At 36.9% G+C, this 20,161-nt stretch overlaps 1 protein-coding gene across 1 annotated transcript in view; it reads left to right on the top strand.

Moving 5' to 3' along the window:
• The first annotated feature begins 3,173 nt into the window (after positions 1 to 3,173).
• SH2D1B (SH2 domain containing 1B) overlaps positions 3,174 to 20,161 on the top strand; it is a 31,396-nt gene continuing 14,408 nt past the window's right edge. Inside the window, exon 1 of the mRNA XM_059903098.1 lies at positions 3,174 to 3,307. Within this exon, the coding sequence (XP_059759081.1) occupies positions 3,174 to 3,307 (134 nt within the window). The remainder of the gene's footprint in view (positions 3,308 to 20,161) is intronic.

Genomic DNA, 20,161 nt, shown 5'->3' with positions numbered 1-20,161 from the left:
AATAGTATTCCATTGTATATATATTTACCACATCTTCTTTATCCAATATTACATTGATGGACACTTACGTTGTTTTCATGTCTAGGCTATTGTAAATAATGCTGCATTGAACATGGGGGTGCAAATGTCTCTTCAACATAGTGATTTAGTTTCCTTCAGATATATGCCCAGAAGTGGAATTACTGGATCATATGGTAGTTCTACTTTTAATTTTTTGAGGAACTTCCATACTGTTTTCCCCAGTGCTAGTACCAATTTGCATTCCCACCAACAGTGCACAAGTGCTCCCTTCTCTCCACATCCTCACCAACACTTGCTATCTCTTGTCTTTTTGATCATGGCCATTCTAACACGTGTGAGATGATGTCTCATTGTGATTTTGATTTCCATTACCCTAGTAATTAATGATTGTGAGAACCTGTTCATGTACTTGTTGTCCATTAGTATATCTTCTTTGGAAAAATGATTGGTGAAAGATGTTACCTCAGTGTGGATTTAACTTTCATTTCTCTTATGATGAGTGAGGTTGAAGGGACTGGGTTTTGAAACAGGAAAAAAAGGCATGAAAACCCCTGTGATGATAAAGACCTTGAGTGTATATCCAATTATTTCCTCTGTTATGCCCAAAAATACCCTCACACCAAGCTTAGTACCCAATTTCCTCTTCCATGAGTAAAAGTTCTCTCCTCAACTGCCATAATTCTCAAAAAAAATATACATCGAATGGCCTGAGTTCACACAAGAGAAACTGGGGTTTGAAAGCATATCTCTCTGATACAAGCTCCTCAGTTACTGTCACTCCATTACACTACATTAAACCAAGAGCAGAGCAGTGGGACTTCCAAGGAAGAACAAAAATCTGCTACAGGAAAGTTCAATGTAAGACAAATCCCCAAGAGTGGGTAGACAGCTGGTAAGCAAAGCAGTAAGATAAAATAATCATCTGAGTTAAGAAGGCATTAAGAGGGCTTCCTTCCCTGGTGGCGCAGTGGTTGAGAATCTGCCTGCCAATGCAGGGGACACGGGTTCGAGCCCTGATCTGGGAAGATCCCACATGCCGCGGAGCAACTTGGCCCGTGAGCCACGATTACTGAGCCTGCGCGTCTGGAGCCTGTGCTCCGCAATAAGAGAGGCCGCGATAGTGAGAGGCCCGCGCACCGCGATGAAGAGTGGCCCCCGCTTGCCACAACTAGAGAAAGCCCTCACACAGAAACGAAGACCCAACACAGCCATACATACATACATACATAAATAAAAAGAATGTAAGCAGACAAGAATAGCATTAAAAAAAAAATTTTAAAAAAGAAGGCATTAAGAGAAGTAAGGATGAGTCCTGAGCACACAGTTCTATTTTTATAGATAGGTACTTGAGATATGTACAAATTCCTATAGATATTTGGATAAGGCACGTGAATAGGGAGAGAAATTTACATATAGTTCATACTAATTGACATTGTGTGATGGTAATTGTTAAAGTTAAGTAAACGTAATTCAATTTAAAACATTGGATTATAGATATGTTTACATGGCTTCTATCTGAAATTAATTAATTAATAGCTAATTAAGTAATACTGTGTAGGATGCTAATCTATATTGACACTAAATTTAGTCACATGGTCACAGATAGCTACAAGTCAGGCTGGGAAAAATAGCCTTTAGCTAGGCAGTCATGTACTCAGTTAAAAATTTTACTACTCTAAATCAAGGATTGACAAACTATAGCTGGCGACCAAATCTTGCCAGTGTCTCTTTTTGTAAATAAAGATTTATTTGAACATAAAACAATACTATGTAGGATGGTTTAATTGCTCAAAAAGCGTTGGAGGAAATGGGGAGATATTGGTCAAATGGTACAAACTTCCAGTTATATGATGAATAAGTTTTGGGAATCTGATGTACAGCATGGTGATTACAATTAATATTGATAATACTGTATTATATACTCGAAAGTTGCTACAAGAGTAGATCTTATATGTCCTCACAACAGTAAAGAAATGGTAAGCATGTGACAAGATGGCATTATTAGCTAATGCTATGGCAGTTATCATTTGCAGTGTATCAAATTAACACGTTGCACACCTTAAACTTACACAATGTTATATGTCAATTATATCTCAACAAAGCTGGGGGGAAAAGGCCTTAGAAATTACTCTTAAGACTAATTCTGATTCTCAGATAACAGAAACCATCTTTTCCAAGCATATCAGTTGACCAAGGTAGAAAAGGCTCAGCAGAAAAAAAAAGATTTTTCTCATCAACACCAGGTTGTCTAAAGGGGGCTAAGTGTCCCTGGCTAGATAGACTTTTCTTGGTCATCACTGCTGTCCTGCAGGGTGGAAATTTCAAAGGACCTGAGACTCTTCAAACCCAAGCCTAATATATTCTTTTCTTCCACCTGGAGAAGTATCCCTGCACTAATTTTGCATATCCAGATATCACTCCCACATGCACCAGCTCCTTCCCCAAAAGGCACGATGCTTGAGGATGTCAAAAATGGCCTTTGTTCACCAGTGGCTAGGAGCCTTAGCCAGGGGATATTCCCCCCCAGCCATCCTCCCCCACAGCATCTAGTTGCTTTCTATTCCCATTGCTGTCTTACATTTCTCATGTCATTTGACCCATAGACGCGTCCTACCTTCTCAATTGTTCCATTGCGTCTGGACACACTTGGATTCATTCAGCATCTGAACAGTTTGTGAGCAACTGTTCTGAGATAAGCATAGCATAATCATAGGCAGCTTCAGCAGAAAATGGGCATCCATTTCAGCCAAAAGCAGTGATGTGATCCCTGGAAGGGATGCCATGAGCCAGAGAAGGTAAAAACTGGTGATTTAGGGTGACATACAAGGCTGCAACCCAGTTCTGGGGAGCTTGTCTTCGGCACTGAGCTCGAGCCATGAACATCGTTGATTCCAGTGTTTACCCAAATGCACTTTAACCCACTTCTATGAGTCATACTTGGTCTATTTACAGGCTGAAAAGTCTTGGTCACTTCATTACCCCACCTCTCACATTTCCTGAATCTTGTGAAACTACTTGAGTCCCACAGGTAACCTCATCTCACCCCCACAAGCCAGAGAAGGAAGAGGTATTTCCACAGGCTCCATTAGGCCAACTGCTTCCTCTTCTCTCCTCAGAGTTGTCCCTGAACTTGGGATATGAGAAGGCTCACCATGGATCTGCCTTATTACCACGGCCCTCTGTCCAAGCGAGACTGTGAGACCTTGCTGCTCAAGGAAGGAGTGGACGGCAACTTTCTGTTAAGAGACAGTGAGTCTATGCCCGGAGTCCTGTGCCTCTGTGTCTCGTGAGTAGCCTCATCTTCCACACATTTGGAACCTTATGCTGAATGTAGGACTGATAACCAAGTAGAAAAGAAATTGTACTTCACTGACTTTGCAGCCCAAATAAGCAGAATGAGAAATAGCTAGACACTGCCAGGAGGGGATGGAAGGAACGTGTCTGTCCAAGCTCCTCCACCTGCCCTTCTCTCCCTGGTGCAAATGCCATACAAGCAATGAGCAGACTCTGTGGAGAAGCAGAAATGGTGCTGGTGAGGAGAAGAGTACAGGAAGCATGGGAGCGGAGCGGGGAGGCAGAGAAGGTAGCCATGTGAGAAAGGTCCTCTCCTATAGAGGTTGATTTATTTGGTATGGAAAAGACTAGGTGCCCTTTATAAAATTTTTATCTGAGAGGCCAAATTTTTACATGGATTCTGCTGGCTCCACTTGTGATTCTTAAAATACTAATAATATTTCAAATTTCGTTGGATTTGTAAAAGGCTTCAGCATACATCATCTCCTTTCATCCTGCTTGTAGTCTATCAAGACAAGCCACCATTTTATAAATGAAGAAACAGAGACCTGGGATTTCTCAAACAACTTGCTTGTGTTACAATTCAACTAGTGGTTCCAAAGAGGCTGAGTTCAGTATGCAGGTCCAAGTCAGAGCATCAGAGCTACACTGCTGAAGGAACTTGTTTAGCCCAGTTTAGAAAGCAATCCTGAACAGATATTAGGGGAAACCTACTGTCTTTATGGATTTTTGTGTTTGTGGAGACCACTGAAATTTTTCTTTACCTGTTATAGAAATTAAAACCCAAGTATCTCCATGGATGCGCTTCAGGGCTTCTTAGAATTCAGGAGCTATAAGGACAAAAGAGATTGTCACTACTAACAGAATAGGCAGGGATATATTTCTTTCTCTATATGATACCGGGAATACAGATATAAGAAAGGCAGCCTTAAGGTGTTAGCAGTTTGAATTTTCAAGTCACAGGTGATGTTGAGGGTGTTTTCATGTATTTTTAGCCATTATTAATTCCTCTTTTGAGAATTGCATAATCATATCCTTTACCCATTTTTAGCTTGAGTTGTTCGTCTTCTTACTGATTTTTTTCAATTTCTATGTATGAAAGTAAAACTTTTTTTTTCAGAAAAAAGACACACACAGACACAAGAAAATTACAGACCAATTTCAATTTCATTTACCATCAATTTTCAATAAACTACTAACAAAATGGAAGCCAGTAAAACATTAATGGAGAAAATACACTATGCTCAAGTATCGTCCAATCCAAGAAATCAAGGATGGTTCCCTGATAGGAAAATTATTAGTTTAATTACATATTAATAAGTCAGAGGTTACAAACTGCATAGCTGATTCAAATTTGCTTAAAAGGTATTAGATAAAATTCAGCGTCAACCCCTCAATTAAACACACACTCATGTGTGCATATGCATGCACACACTTACATACTCTTAACCATGTAGAGCTAGATAGATGCTTCGTTAAACAAAGGCCAGATGAAGCACTAGAAGAATTACCCCCCAAATCATGAATGAGCCAAAGATGTTCATTATAAGCACTACTATGTAACATTTTCTGAGAGATGTTAGCAAGTGTAATTAGTCAAAGGAAATACATGTAAAAGTTGAAAAGGAAGATGCAAAATTATTATTATTTGCAGTTGACATGACTTTATACCTGTGAAATATAGATTTAACTGAAAAGAAAAACTACTAAAAACTAAGAAAATCCAATAAGGATATCTGCTTATATTATTGAAACCTAAAAAATCAATAGCTTTTTCATACAGAAACAATAACCAGTAAGTAAATATAATAACACATCTCATTTACATCAGCAAAAAATTAATAATACCCAGGAATAAAGGTAATATGAAACATACAAAATTAAATAGCTACTGGGGAGCTTACTAGAAGACTTCAGTGAAGGGAAGGATTCAGTTTGAAAGCATATCAGTTCACCATAATTAATCATAAATTCAGTATGTTTCCAGTGAAAAATCAACAGAATTTAAAATTTTTTCTTCAAAGATAGTAAAGTTTATCTAGGTGGGAAATGAAACACAAGGAACCTGCCAGAGAGCCAGGAAATTTTTTATTAAAAAAGGGGGACTAGTTGAACCAAATATTAAAATACATTATAAAACTACAGTAACTACTACAGTAATTAAAAGAGTTTGGTACTGAGAGATCAATGGAATCGAATATAGAATCTGGTAGAAATAAAGCCAAATACATATGGAATTTAGCATATGCGTAAAAGAGCATTTCAAATCAATGAGGAAAAGATGAGTGATAATTGTGTTGGGACACTTGGCTGGTCACTTAGAAAAAAATAATCCTGAATCCCTTTCTTACTTCTTGAAGTAAAATTAATTCAAATTGGTTCTAATACAGAACTTATTTTTCTAAATGAAACCGTGTGTACTAGAAGAAAATGTGAACTATTAAAAAATATTCCTGGAATTGAGAAAGACTTCCTAACAAGATATAAAACACAGAAACCAAGAAAAGATTGCTAAATATGACCATTATAACAAAAAACTGTTGTTAAAAAAAACTTATTGACAAACCAACAGAAAAAATCAAAACTTCATTAACATATAATGAAGCTTTTAAAAAACAATAGAAAACTAGGTAAAATGCAAGAGGAGGAGATTCTCTGAAATGGAATGTGAAAAAGAAAGATAAGAAAAAATGCTAGATCTCACTCATAACTAAAAAAAGTACAAATTAAAAGAATAATGTAGGCTTCCCTGGTGGCACAGTGGTTAAGAATCCACCTGCCAATGCAACAGACACGGGGTCGAGCCCTGGTCCGGGAAGATCCCACACGCCACGGAGCAACTAAGCCCGTGCGCCTTAACTGCTGAGCCTGCGCCCCTAGAGCCCACGAGCCACAACTACGGAGCCCAAGTGCCACAAATATTGAAGCCTGTGTGCCTAGAGCCTGTGCTCCGCAACAAGAGAAGCCATGACAATGAGAAGCCTGGGCACATTGATGAAAAGTAGCCCCCACTCACCACAACTAGAAAAAGCCTGTGCACAGCAACGAAGACCTAACAGAGCCATAAATAAATAAATACATTTATTTATTTAAAAAAAAAATAATGTGATACCATTTTTACCTCTTCAAGGGTTTAGAATTAAAACTATGAAAATACCCAGAGGAAATTCAACTGCTGGGAAGCAGAAGTGCTTGCACATGCTAAATACAGCCTCTTTGGATAGAAATGTGGTCAAAACATAAAATGCACAGGTATAACCTTTGACCCAAAATTTCATTAATAAAACATACCTTATAGTTATTACTGCATAAGTACGTGCAAATTGACATTAACAAGATTGAGTAAGTCCATATATGGTACGAAAAAAACTCCAAGATCTATTGTTGTGTGAAAAAGGCAAGATGCAAAGTATGATCCCGTCTGTGTAAAAAAAAAAAAGTATGCCTATATCCTTGTATATTCATAAACAATTTTTGAAAGTTATATAAGAAACTTATAATAGTGGTTACAGCTGGGAAATTTAGGAGGAATAAATAGGAAAAAAAGGTTGTGGATTCATTCATTTTATTTGACAACTTTTTCACACTGTTTAAATGCTTACGTGCAGGTATTACTTTGGTAATTTAAAAAAATGTTTATAAAAATGTAGTGAATCCCTACTATCTATTCAAACACTGTGCTAAGGCCTGGGGAGATTCTAAAGAGATTCCAATAGGGGACTTGCAATTTTTTTCAACATGTAAATAAATAAAATAAGGGTAAGACAATATTGTACAAATTCAAGGACAGAGGGGATGAGCAGGAAGGTCTTCTTAGAGGAGGTGGTATTTGAGCTGGGATTTAAAAGAGTGGATGAGATTTGGTTACACAGAAATGGGATGGAAGGCATCGTAGGTTGGGGAAAAGGCAGGAACATAGGTCTAGAAATAGGATATTTTAAAACACATAAGAATCATACAGGGTTCTGGAAAGGTAGTTTGGAAACCAACTTTTGGAAAAGTCAGTTTGGGGTAATATTATGGGGTCTTAAAAGAATGATTCTGTAGCTAATGGGGAAACACGGATGGTTTCTAAGCAGGGAAATGACAAGACTGGTGCTGAGTTTTAGGAACTCCAGTATAATAAGAAGAGTGTACTGAAGCTGGCAGATGATGATGGCAGTACAGATTGCCGTGTCTCTAGATGGGAGATGGTGAGGAACTAGCTACGGTGGGGCAAGCAGTGGGAATGGAGATTAGCAGAAGTTGCAAGAGATGTGACAGAGACAGGAGAGACCTTGGTCAAGATTTCAGGGTAGGTAGTCAACACTGGGATTCTCTTTAAAAATGGACATTTATGCTCAACTGCTCTGTGATACATCGTCCTAGCTTATATATTCATTCAAAGCAAAATTCATTGAGAAATGTAATACAGATAATAATAACTAATCAAATGGAGAGGCAGGAATAAATATTTGTTAAACACCTGCACTTGATCAGGGCTCACCCTCTTCCCTGCCCACGTCACTAAAAGGCAAACAAAATTTCAGGCACCCTCAGGCTTAAGGCTCAGATCAAATGGTCCCCATCAAAACGGCCTTTTTCATAATTCTTGTGAAATTTTGTTACCACACAGATCAGACAGACCATTCAGTTGTTATTGTTCAACAGTTATTTAAAGTCTCCCATGTCAAGCACTATGGTAGACACTCAGTTGATGCCTTCAACACAGCTCAGAGTCTAGTGGGGAAAATAAAGAAGTAAAAGGACACTGTGACGTGTGTGATAACTGATGACTGAGAGCAAGGAGTGATTCATTCATCAAGGAGTAGAGAGCCTACCTGGGAGCTGGGACTTGGAGGATGACTAGAACCTTCATTCATTCATTCAACAAGCACGCACTGAGCGCCTATTATGTTCCAGGCATGTTCCTATGCATTGGTGAAACAATGATAAACAGTACAGGCACTCGTTCTGCCTTCATGAAATGACATTCCAGTGAGAGGAGACAATACAGTGAAAACAAAACAGAGGAGTATTACAGGGAGGGACAAAGAGTCTTCTTTAGGTTGGGTACAGGAAAGATTCCTCTGAGAAGGTCACATAAAGCAATTCATATTCCAGTATACCACCCTAAGTAAGCAAAGCCAAAATTATCTACAACACAAGCGTTAGACTGTTTTTCTACATCTGTGCAGCAAGAGCCACTATGAAGGTGCTTTCTATGAGTCAAAAAATGTGCTAAGCATGTTACATCAATTATCTCATTTATCTTTTGCAAAGCCATCTTCCATAGGTGATATATCCCTATTTTGTGGGAAAAGAAATGGAGCTTCTTATTAACTAAAGTGTCCAAGGTTAAACTGTTAATATGTTGTTATGTTCCCTCTCTTATCAATGTCCCCAGTTCCACTGAAATATGTTCAAGGTGGTCCCCTTGGAACTGTGCTATAAAGTGCCCAAGCAGGGGACTTGAGGGCTTGGCAGGAGATCCTAATATGTAGAATTTGCATTCTCCTTCCTAGAAATGAGCTACCCTTTCTTCTTTGCTGTGTTAGAATGGCAATATGCCAACTTTCACACTCTCACAGATCTAAATGAAGATATTATGGAGAAGGTTAGAAATAAGGAAAGGAAGTCACAGAGGAGAGTTGGCCTAGCAGCATATAGCACTGACCAGAAAGCTATGTATGTGGTAACCATGGACAGGAAATGTTACTTGATCTCACAGCCTGATAGAGCGTGAGGAAAACAACACCAATGTGCAAAACACTGTCTGTGTAGGTGACATTGTGAGTGTTAGAAGTTGGAACGGGGTCTGGCTTTATAATCAGCAGAATCAAAATGGAATAGATATTCGGAGATGCAAGGAATTCACCTGCAGTTATGAAGGCATAGGAGGGACTTTCTGTAGTCATATATAGGAAGGCTGCAGGTGAGAAGAACCCAAGCCCTGACTTAGGACATGTCCTCACTGAGGAGGAAACAACAGAAAGAGTGAATGAGAGAGAACCCAAGAGTCATTTCCAGCTCTCAGATTCTGAGATCTTTGGAAAGACTTGAGTTCAGAAAGAAAAAAAAAAATTCAAACTTTTTTGTTGCTTTAGAAAAATCAAATGTTGAGAAAGATATAAAAAAGAGAGCAGAAATTATCTCAGTCTCACCACTCAGAAATCACCTTTTCTAATCTCTCCAGACTGTTCTCTATTCATATGCATGTATATGTAAATATTATATATGTACATTAATGGTTCATTATATATATGATCATCTGCAACCCTTTTTTTCAGTGTATAATGGGTATCTTTCCACTTAAAAGAAAGCCAATACACATCATCCTTTCATGAGTGCTTACTATTTTATTGATTGCATGTATCATAATTTATACATAACTATACATTTAGGTTATTTCCAATTTGGTCCAATGGACACAATGTAATTTGAGAAGATTAACATTTTTGTGCTTACATCTTTGAGAGTTTGCCCAACTTTCTCCTCGGGATAATATCCTAAACATTTTAACGTTTTTACACACATTGACAAATTAGTACAACAAAAAGTTATATGGATGCACACTCCAATCAAGACCAGTGAGAAAGCCAGAAGTTAAAAGTCTTAAAACATTCTGTATTGACTTGTAACTGTTTTTTTTCATTGTCTTAGCAGTATATTTCAAAGAACAGAAGTTCTTGATTTTGATGAAGTCAAATTTATCATGTTTTTCTTTTATGAATTGTGATTTCAGTGTTGTATATAATAAACCCTTGCTTAATGCAATTCACAAAGATTTTCTCCTTCTTTTCTTCTAGAGTTGTATAGTTTTAACTTTCACATTTAGTGTAGCCTATTCTGATTTAATTTTTGCAATCTGGGGTAAGGTTGGGGTTGGTGTTTTATTAAATATGGTCACCTATTTGTTCCAGCTCATTTGTTGAACAGACTATCCTTTATCCCAATAAATTGCTTTGGTGCCTTTGTAAAAAACAAAAACAAAAACTATTGACTATATAAGTTTGGATCTATTTCTAAGCTCTCACCATGGATCTTTTTTTTGGTCTTTATGCAAATTCTGTACTGTGTTGATTACTATCACTTTATAATAAGTCTTGAAATAAGATGGTTTAAATCACCCAACTTTTTCAGGGTTATTTTGGCTATGTTAGGCCCTTTGCATTTCCATACATATTTTAGATTCAGCTTTTCAACTACCCGCCCCCCCTCCCCCACCAACACACACACACAGACTGATGACATTTAGATTGAGATTGCATGAATCTAGAGATCAATTTGGGGAGAACTAACATGGTAATATTAATTCTTCTGATCCATGAACATAGTTTAATCTCTTCATTCATTCATATCTTTTAAAATTTCTCTCAGAAATGTTTTGTAACAGATCTTGTACATCTTTTGTCAAATTTATCCCGAAGATTTCATGCACTTGATGTTATTGTAAATGATATCAGATTTTAATGATTTAAAATTTTAAATTATTTTATTTTCACTTTCCACTTGTTCAGTGCAAGTGAATGGAAACACAGTTGATTTTCATATACTGAACTTGTATCCTGCAACATTGCTAAACTCACTTATTGGCCCAGTGGCTTTTTTTGTAGAATCTCTGTATGATTTTCTACATGTCATCTGCAATTAAAGATGGTTTTATTTCTTCCATGCCAATTTTTCTGTTCCATTTTTTTCTTGCCTTATTGCACTAGCTGTGACTTCCAAAACAATGTAGAATAGAAGTGATGAGTACAGAAATCCTTGTCATTTTCTGATCTTGGGGTAAAAGTATTCAATCTTTTCCCACTAACTACGTCTTTAGCCCTCCTCTTCCTAGTAGGGTTGAGAGGTTTTTTCTGCGTCAACTGAAATGGTAGTATGAATTTTTGTTTCTTGTCTGTTAATCAACAGATTAAATTTTCTAGATTCCAGATGTAAGTGATACCATGCAGCATTTATCTTTCTCCGTCTAGCATGGTTGAATAATATTCTATTGTTTATATATACTGCATCTTCTTTATCCATTCCTCAGTTGATGGACACTTGGTTTGTTTCCTTATCTTGGCTTTTGTGAGTAATGTTGCAATGAACATGGAGTACAGATATCTCTTTGATATCTTGTTTTCATTCCCTTTGACTGTATACTCAGAAGTGGGATTACTGGATCATAATTTTTACTTTTTTGAGGAACCTCCATACTGTTTTCCATAGTGGTTGCACCAATTTACATCCCCACCAACAGTGCACAAGGGTTCCCTTCTCTCCACATCCTCACCTATACTTGATATCGCTTGTCTTTTTGATGATAGCCATTCTAACACATGTGAGGGGACATCTCATTGTGATTCTGATTTCAATTTCCCTGATGATTAGAGATATTGAGTTCCTTTTAAAGTACCTGTTGGCCATTTGTATATCTTTTTGGGAAAAACATGTATGCTTTAGGTATTTTGAAATAAACATTTAGGTGCATAAACATTTAAAATTGTTATATCCTCTCGATTAATTGACCCCTTTATCTTTTTGAAAACCCCGCTTCTTTATTCCTGGTTATAGTCATTGCTCTGAGCAGATATTGCTAACTTTCTTTTTATTAGTGTTAAGAGTATATACTTTCCCTATCAATTGACTTTTAATCTAGTTGTGTTTTCATTTTTATATCAGGTCTCTTGTAAGAATCATACCCCTGAGTCTTGCTTTTTTATCCAATCTGACAATAACTTCCCTTTAATAGGGATGATTAGGCCATTTAATGTGATCATTAATATGACTGTGTTTAAATCTACTATCTTGGTATTTATTTTCTATTTGTCCCATCTGTTCTTCTTTTCCCCTTTCTGCCTACTTTGGAATTGATCGAATGTTTAAATTATTTCCAAATTATCTCTTTTGCAGGCTTGCTACCTATAATTCTTTGTTTTTTGGTAGTTTATTTTGTATTTATAGTATTCACGTTTAACTTATTATAACCTATATTTGAGTAATATTATACCACTTCACCTATAACACAAGAACCTTACAATAATATCCTTTCATTTCTCCCACACTCTAATCAAGCTTTTGTGCTCTTATTGTCATCCATTTTATTTCTATATATTTTATTACCCCTACAGTAGATTGTTATTATTTTTACTTTTAGCAATCAATTATCTTTTAAAGTGATTTTAAATATAAGAAAAATATTTTTTTCTTTACCCACATAATTACTATTTCTGGTACTCTTCTTTCCTTTGTATGTAGCAGGGTTTCTCAACCTTGGCGTTATTGAAATTTGGGGCCAGCTAATTCTTTGTTGAGGGGAATGCCCTGTGCAACTTGTGATGACTAAAAATATCTCTAGACATTGCCAAAAGTCACTCCTAGTTGAGAAATATTAGTATTGTTTCAGATTTTCACCTGGTACCATTTTCTGTCTGTCTAAAGGACTTCCTATAACATTTCCTGTAGTGCATATATACTGGTATAAATTATTCCAGCTTTTGTGTATTTGAAAATGTCTTCTTTTCACCTTCAGTTTTTGAAAGATTTTCCCTGGATATAGATTTCTAGGTTAATTTTTTCTTTCAATATGCTTAAGATTTTGTTCCACTGTCTCCTGACTTGCAGCGTTTCTGATAAGAAGTTTGCTGTCCTTATATTTGTTCTGTAGGTATGTATTTTTTTTCTTCAATTGCTTTTGAGATTTTCTCTTTATCATTGGTTTTAGGCAATTTGATTGTGATGTACCTTTGTGTAATTTTCTTTGTGTTTCTTGAGTTTGGGGTGCATTTAATTTTTTGTACATGTGGGTTTATAATTTTCATCAAACTTAGAAAATTTTTGTCTGTTGTTTCTTTAAATAGTTTTGTTCCCACTCAGGGAATTTAATTACAGGTATATTAGGCTACCCAAAGTTGTTCCACATTTCACAGGTTCTCTGTTTATTTTTTTCAGTCTTTTTTTCTCTCTGATTTTCATTTTGGATAGTTTCTATTGCGTTGTCTTCAAGTTCACTAATTTCTGTCTTCTTCAATGTGAAATTTGCTGCTAATCCCATCCAGTGAATTCTTCATTTTATACAATGTAGTTTTTATCTCTAGAAGTTTAATTTGGGTGTTTCTTTAATGTCATCCATGTTTCTACTTAGCAAGCTCTCTTTTCTCTAGATTCTTGAACATCTGAGATAATAACAACTACTGTATTAATGTCCTTGTCTACCAAGGTAGAGGCTTATGTCTCCCTAAGTTGATGAAATAGAGCTAGGAGTCCAGTAAGGCCAAGGTGCCTAGAGTTTATGGGGTTGAGAACACAGAAGAAAAGATACACTAAGAAAGAGCTCCTGGGATCTGCAGAGGGGTTCCTTGAATCTTCAGCTTAGAGTTGAATAGCTCATGTGCCTGAGGTAAATAACCAGGCTGGGTAAAAAAAATCACCCTAAAAGCCAAGGGAACAATCTCTGGAGCTCATGCTGGTCTGGAAATAGTTTGTATTCTCACCAGAGTAGAAAATTTTATAATTCATGGACCTCAGTTAGAATAATCAGAAGCATATTGACTCAGTAGTGGGATAGAATTAGCTCTGAACTAAAGGCTGCTCTTGTCTCACCTAAAAAAGATTTAAAACAAGTCTCCAAAAGATTGAACTATTTCCAAGTAGCTTAACTGCACCCTAGAAAAAAGTTCAAGAATCTTTATAGGAAAAAGAATATACAGCACCATAAAGATAAAATTTGCTACTTCTGGCATCCAATCAAAATTTACCAGGTATGGGGACTTTCCTCATGGTCCAGTGGTTAAGACTCCATGCTCCCAATGCAGGGGTCAAGGGTTCGATCCCTGGTTGGGGAACTAAGATCCCACATGTTGCATGGTGCGGCCTAAAAACAACAAAAACAAACAAAAACAAAATTTACCAAATATGAATAGAGGCAGGAAATACAATCCATAATGAGGAGAAATGATAATCAATAGAAACAGACCCAGAAATGAACCAACATCATATTTTATAGGATATTAATATAATCAATGTCCTTCTGTGCTATATTATGCCACAGAAAGAGAACTGACACATCTGTGTGATAAGACCATGACTGTGTACTGTTATTCTTATCAAATGAAGGCAATTGGTTCTGACTACTTTGCTATTAGGAATTTTAGCTAGCTAGCTAGATAAATTGCTTTTGTTTGATCTACAGCAAACCTTTTCCTAGATCTAGATGCCAGATCTGTGATTATTTTATCCACAAAAATATGCACATCTGGAACTGCAGTTGAAAATACAATAACCTTTGATTAAGGTTGTAATAATCCATAGTCATTCTTCAAGATATATCTGGTGTTTGCACTGGCCAATAGGTCAGTTAAATGAGAATGTGGTAGGAATCAACACACCGTACATTTCATGATTTGATGGTGCCCTTAGTACAGAAATCTCTTCCAGGGATGTGAAATTGCTTTAGTTTACTGTCTTGGCAGATGAAACCAGTTATAGGAGCTTCTGCTTTGTCCTTTCCACTACAATAGTCCTCATTCTATGATTCAAAGAACCAATGAAAAGATTTTGACAATTCCTAAGTGTGTAAGTGCATTCTGGAACTGGGGAAATAACCATAGGATGGTCCCGTGGTCCCATTGGACCCACTTGAAGTAGACTCGGGCCAAGATTTCTTCTATCACCTGACTCCCATGAGTTCTACCTCTGACTGCTGGACCACGGGAATATTTGAGTCTCCAAAAATTAGTGTCAGTTCAGCCAGTATCAAATAACCCTAAAAAATATTGCGTATTTTTCCTTTTCCCAGTACACAGTGCCCCTAGTAAATGTTGTACGTTCTTCTGGAAAAGGCTTGGGGATGTGTGGTCACATTCCTTCCTTAAAGGAATCCAGAAACCCAACACCCCTCTCAATGAAAGAGATCTGAGTCTGTCAACTGGATTAAATCTGTAAATTGGGTAAGACATCCAAGAATCCCTACTCTGTGACTCAAGTCAGTGTTGTGCTACAAGACCTAGAAGTTCTCTGTTTACTTTATATCCAACAGAACTTTAGGCTGCCCATCATTCTATGCTTTGGAATCCAGTGAATCAATTAAACATCACCACAGATCCCTGTACAGCAAATTTCTCTTACACTGTTACATCCCTCTGGCTTATGATAATTTTGCCGTCTTTGTCTCTCATTGAGTGCTAACACTTAACCTCTACTATTCCTCGATCCCATTATTTCCACTGAAATCAGGGAGCCCAACCATTTCAGGATTCTCCACTGTCAACTCCAGCTTACAGCACAGAGATACAGTTTTCAAAGATGCTGGTTCTCTCCTCACAATTTATTTTTTAGTTCATCATGAAGGTGCTGACCTTCAGACAACTGAAGGGGGGTGAGGAATAACTAGACAGTTTGCATTAATAGATTTATTATAATATTCCCATCTTCCTGAGTCTTCAGATTCCTTTCTCTATAGAATTCCAGGGAAGTTTAGGCATTTTGATCTCTATTGAATGTGAGCCATCATTAAATCCATGCTTCAATTAACCAGTCTAGCAGAATGTTTATGTCACTCCCCAGTGCATGAGCTAACACATTAATTCCAAATCCTGGGTGAGTGTGCCTTTATTTATGAATTCAGTCAACAAATCTTCTATTTTATCCTTCTTCGTTTAACATCCTAATATCCATTTCTGTATATACTCTTTTTTTTTAACATCTTTATTGGAGTATAGTTGCTTTACAATGGTGTGTTAATTTCTGCTGTATAACAAAGTAAATCAGCTACTTTATCCTTCTTGGTTTAACATCCTAATATCCATTTCGGTGTATACTCTATATATGTGTCTCCCACTGACTGAACCCAATCAGAGACCTGAGAGCAAGGGAGCCCATAGAGGTCAGAGCACAGAGCAGAGTGGGGAAAGTTAGAAAGAGGATCTGGAGATACAGAAAATATCCGGCACATGTATATACTGGTACAGTAAGTCCCCTACATACGAACCTTCAAGTTGTGAACTTTCAAAGATGCAAACGTGCGTTGGCATGTCCAATCATGTAAGTTAGTTCACATGTCTGGCGTACCTTGCCACTTGCGTGCATCCTCTACAAGTGGTTGTGCTTTTGTGTACTTTACTGTACAGTACTGTATAGAGTACAGTAGTACAGTATCTTTATTTCAAGCCCAGGATGTCTGGTAGCAAGCATAAAAGCAGTGGTGATGTAGGTGGTACTGCTAAGAAGAGATTCACGACACAGAAAATGGCAAGGGGATTTTCTTTATTTGAGGAGGCACAGTTAGTTTTTGAGGCATAGGACCTGAACGTAGAATGGTACACGAAGGTTGCAGCAGCCATTCAGAATGCAATCCAGTGCCACCGTCTCGTCTATGGTGAGAAAAAAAGAGCTACCCAGACATCACTGGATCGTTTTTCTCAAGAGGGTAGATAGAATTGAATCCAGCAAGGAACCAGAACCTGTGCCATCAACGTCAGGCATGAGTGAAACTGCAGCTTGCCCTCCGTCTCCTATTGCTGAGGATCCTTCAACTCTACCAACTCCCACCTCCTCTCCCTCCTCCAGTCAGTAACTCTTCTTGCCTGTTCACTCGATGCCAGCCCCTGGAAGCCAGCAATTGTACTGTACTACTGTACTTTTCAAGGTACGGTACTGTAAGATTAAAAAGTTTTGTTTGTTTGCTTGTTATGTATTATTTGTGTGAAAAGTATTATAAACTTATTACAGTACAGTACTGTATAGCCGATTGTGTTAGTTGGGTACCTAGGCTAACTTTGTTGGACTTATGAACAAATTGGACTTACGAACAAATTGGACTTATGAATGCGCTCTCAGTACGGAACTTGTTCGTATGTAGGAGACACTGTTCTGGACACGTTAAGTTTGAAATATCTAACATCCAAGAGGAGATGTTAAGTAGTTAATGTTAAGCAGTTAATGTTAGGTAGAAAAAATGAGTCTGGAGTTCAGGGGCAGGTTGGAGGTAGAAATACAAATTAAAATATAATTTGATAAGTGTTCATATTTTCACAGTAGTCAGTCTTTTCATTCAAAAACATTCCACCTCCTTTTATTTTGTTCATTTAGGTCTCTTGGTAAGATTTTTTCATACACACTTGGCACATTTCTTATTAAGATAATTCAGTGCAACTCAGCAAACAGTTATTGAGAATGTATTGTAAGATTGGCAATGGTGCTAGAGTGAACAAAGCAGACATGATTCTGGCCCAAGTATGAACTACAGATGAGGAAATGGATAATTAAAATTCGGTATGATAAGTATGTTTCGATAGTAATGGACAACTTTTTCCAAAGGTTCCCCTCCTTTCCCCCTGATGGAATGCCCCACCCCAGGGTGCCTTACCTGAAGCACTAGGTGCCTTGAATCAATTCAGCTGCCTTTCTCCGCCAAGTCTTTGAGCAAAGCCTGGATGGCAGAGGTGGCATGTGGCTGGTTATCGTGGTATGTAGTATATAGATAGTCAGGTTATTGTGATATTGATTATCACTTGAGACCTGTTAAGACAGGAATACATACACCGATTAAACCCCATCTACCCATCATTCCTCTTCTCTCCCCATGAGAATCAGCCTGAAGTCACCCCATCCCCCATTCCATCCTCTTAAAAGCACAGGGGGAAAATCAGGGATACAAATTTTAAGACTATATTCATTTTAGGTCTGTTTTTTGAAAAATCTAAAAATTTTCTTGAATATTGAAACAAGTAAAACCACTCTAAAAGAGAAATATTAGAGAATTTAAACATAGCCTTTACCACAAAATAGTGTATTTCAAAAGAGGTGAGGTTGTTGGCAAAAATAATAAATACTTAGTGGTGGGCCCTTTTTATCTGTTTAATTGTTTTGCTTTTGTGTTTGCATAAAGGCTGTTTCAGAGCAGTCAGTAAGCATCTGGTATCTAGAAAGTTAACCACTGTGATTACTAAAGGCTTAAATAACAAACTCTGTAGCTTGTTTTCAGTAAAGAGATATCAGCTCCCACAAAGAGCCAAAATGTTCATAACAGATTTTTTTCAAAGTTGCAGAACAAGAGATGTTTGTTGAAGATCAGCAAATCATAGGAAAAGATTTACTTAGCTTATTCTTACATCTTTAGCATTTCCCAACTAGTGTAAACAGATAGAGCTTTTCCAGCAGATGGAAAAATTTGCACCAAAACCCCTCAGAACTCAATGATGACACCACTGATACCCCTCCCTTCCTGCCTTCCTCCCTCTCCCTCCCTTCATCCCTCCCTCCCTTGTTCTTTTATCTTTAATCTCAAAATTGCACTAAAAAAGCTATTTTACTTTAAACTTTCATTATTAATTATAATTTAGTAAGTTTTATAGAGTATGTGTTATTTTTGAATACTGTACTTTGATTAAGTTAATCTAATAATAGTTCATATTAGAAAATATGTACTTTTCATTAATTTACACTTTTATTTGTACTTTATAATATACTTATGATTAAAGTATATTTAAATGTAATAAATACATAGTTTCACTGATCTTTGCTTTGTAATAAGTAATAAAATATAGGCATTGTCAGTTTTGTTTCAATAGTGCCAATCCGAAAGAGTAGACACTTGGGCTCATGGATTATACACATTTCAACTTTACTAAATTTTGCCAAATTGTTCTCCAAGATATTAGTATCTAATTACACCCCAATTAGTAGTATATAAAACCTTGTATAGCTCCAAATCACAGCCAATATTTTGAATTATTTAACTCTTACATCATTGCCAATCTGGTATGAAATTATATCTAATGTGGTTTCATTTCTATTTCCCTGATTGTTAGTGAAGTGAAGCACATTTTCATATGTTTATTGGCCATTGTACTTGTCTTTTCCTTATTGTACATTAATCTTCTCATTTTATCAATATATTAGGGTTGCAATTATCTTCTCCAAATTTGCGGACTTCTTCACTTTGTTAATAGTATATTTTGATAAATAGAAGTTTCAATTTTAATATAGTGAGTTTATTAATCTTATCTTTTGGCTTGTACTTTTTGTGATTTAAGAACTCCTTCCTTAACTCAAGGTCATTAAGTTGGTCACTTACATTTCTCCCAAGCTTAGTGTTTTGTTTTTTCATAATTGGATCTTCAATTAGAGTGAGAAGCAAGAATCCAATTTTATTTGTTTACACATGAAAACGTTACCATTACCATTTAAAAAACAGTCTATCCCCTTCTCATTCATCTGCTATGCCAGCTCTGTCCTACGTCAAGTTTTTATACATATATGGGTCTGTTCCTAGGCTATTTTAGTCCATTTATGTCTTCTTGACTCCAGAGACAGTTCCTCACTATCTTTTTTTTTTAATACATCTTTATTGGAGTATAATTGCTTCACAATGCTGTGTTAGTTTCTGTTATACAACAAAGTGAATCAGCCATATGCATACATATATCCCCATATCCCCTCCCTCTTGAGCCTCCCTCCCACCCGCCCTATCCCACCTCTCTAGGTGGTCACAAAGCACCGAGCTGATCTCCCTGTGGGATACAACTGCTTCCCACTAGCTCGCTATTTTACATTTGGTAATGTATATATGTCAGTGTTACACTCTCACTTCATCCCAGCTTACCCTTCTCCCTCCCCGTGTCTTCAAGTCCATTCTCTACGTCTGTGTCGTTATTCCTGTCCTGCCCTTAGGTTCATCAGAACCTTTTTTTTTTTTTAGATTCCATATATATGTGTTAGCATACAGTATTAGTTTTTCTCTTTCTGACTTACTTCACTCTGTATGACAGACTCTAGGTCCATCCACCTCACTACAAATAACTCCATTTTGTTTCTTTTCATGGCTGAGTCATATTCTATTGTATATATGTGCCACATCTTCCTTATCCATTCATCTGTT

Source organism: Balaenoptera ricei, chromosome 1 (genome assembly GCF_028023285.1).
Source record: "Balaenoptera ricei isolate mBalRic1 chromosome 1, mBalRic1.hap2, whole genome shotgun sequence".
Lineage (NCBI taxonomy): Eukaryota > Metazoa > Chordata > Mammalia > Artiodactyla > Balaenopteridae > Balaenoptera > Balaenoptera ricei.
The sequence above is the reverse complement of the archived record's forward strand: the minus strand, read 5'-3'. Positions and strand labels throughout refer to the sequence as shown.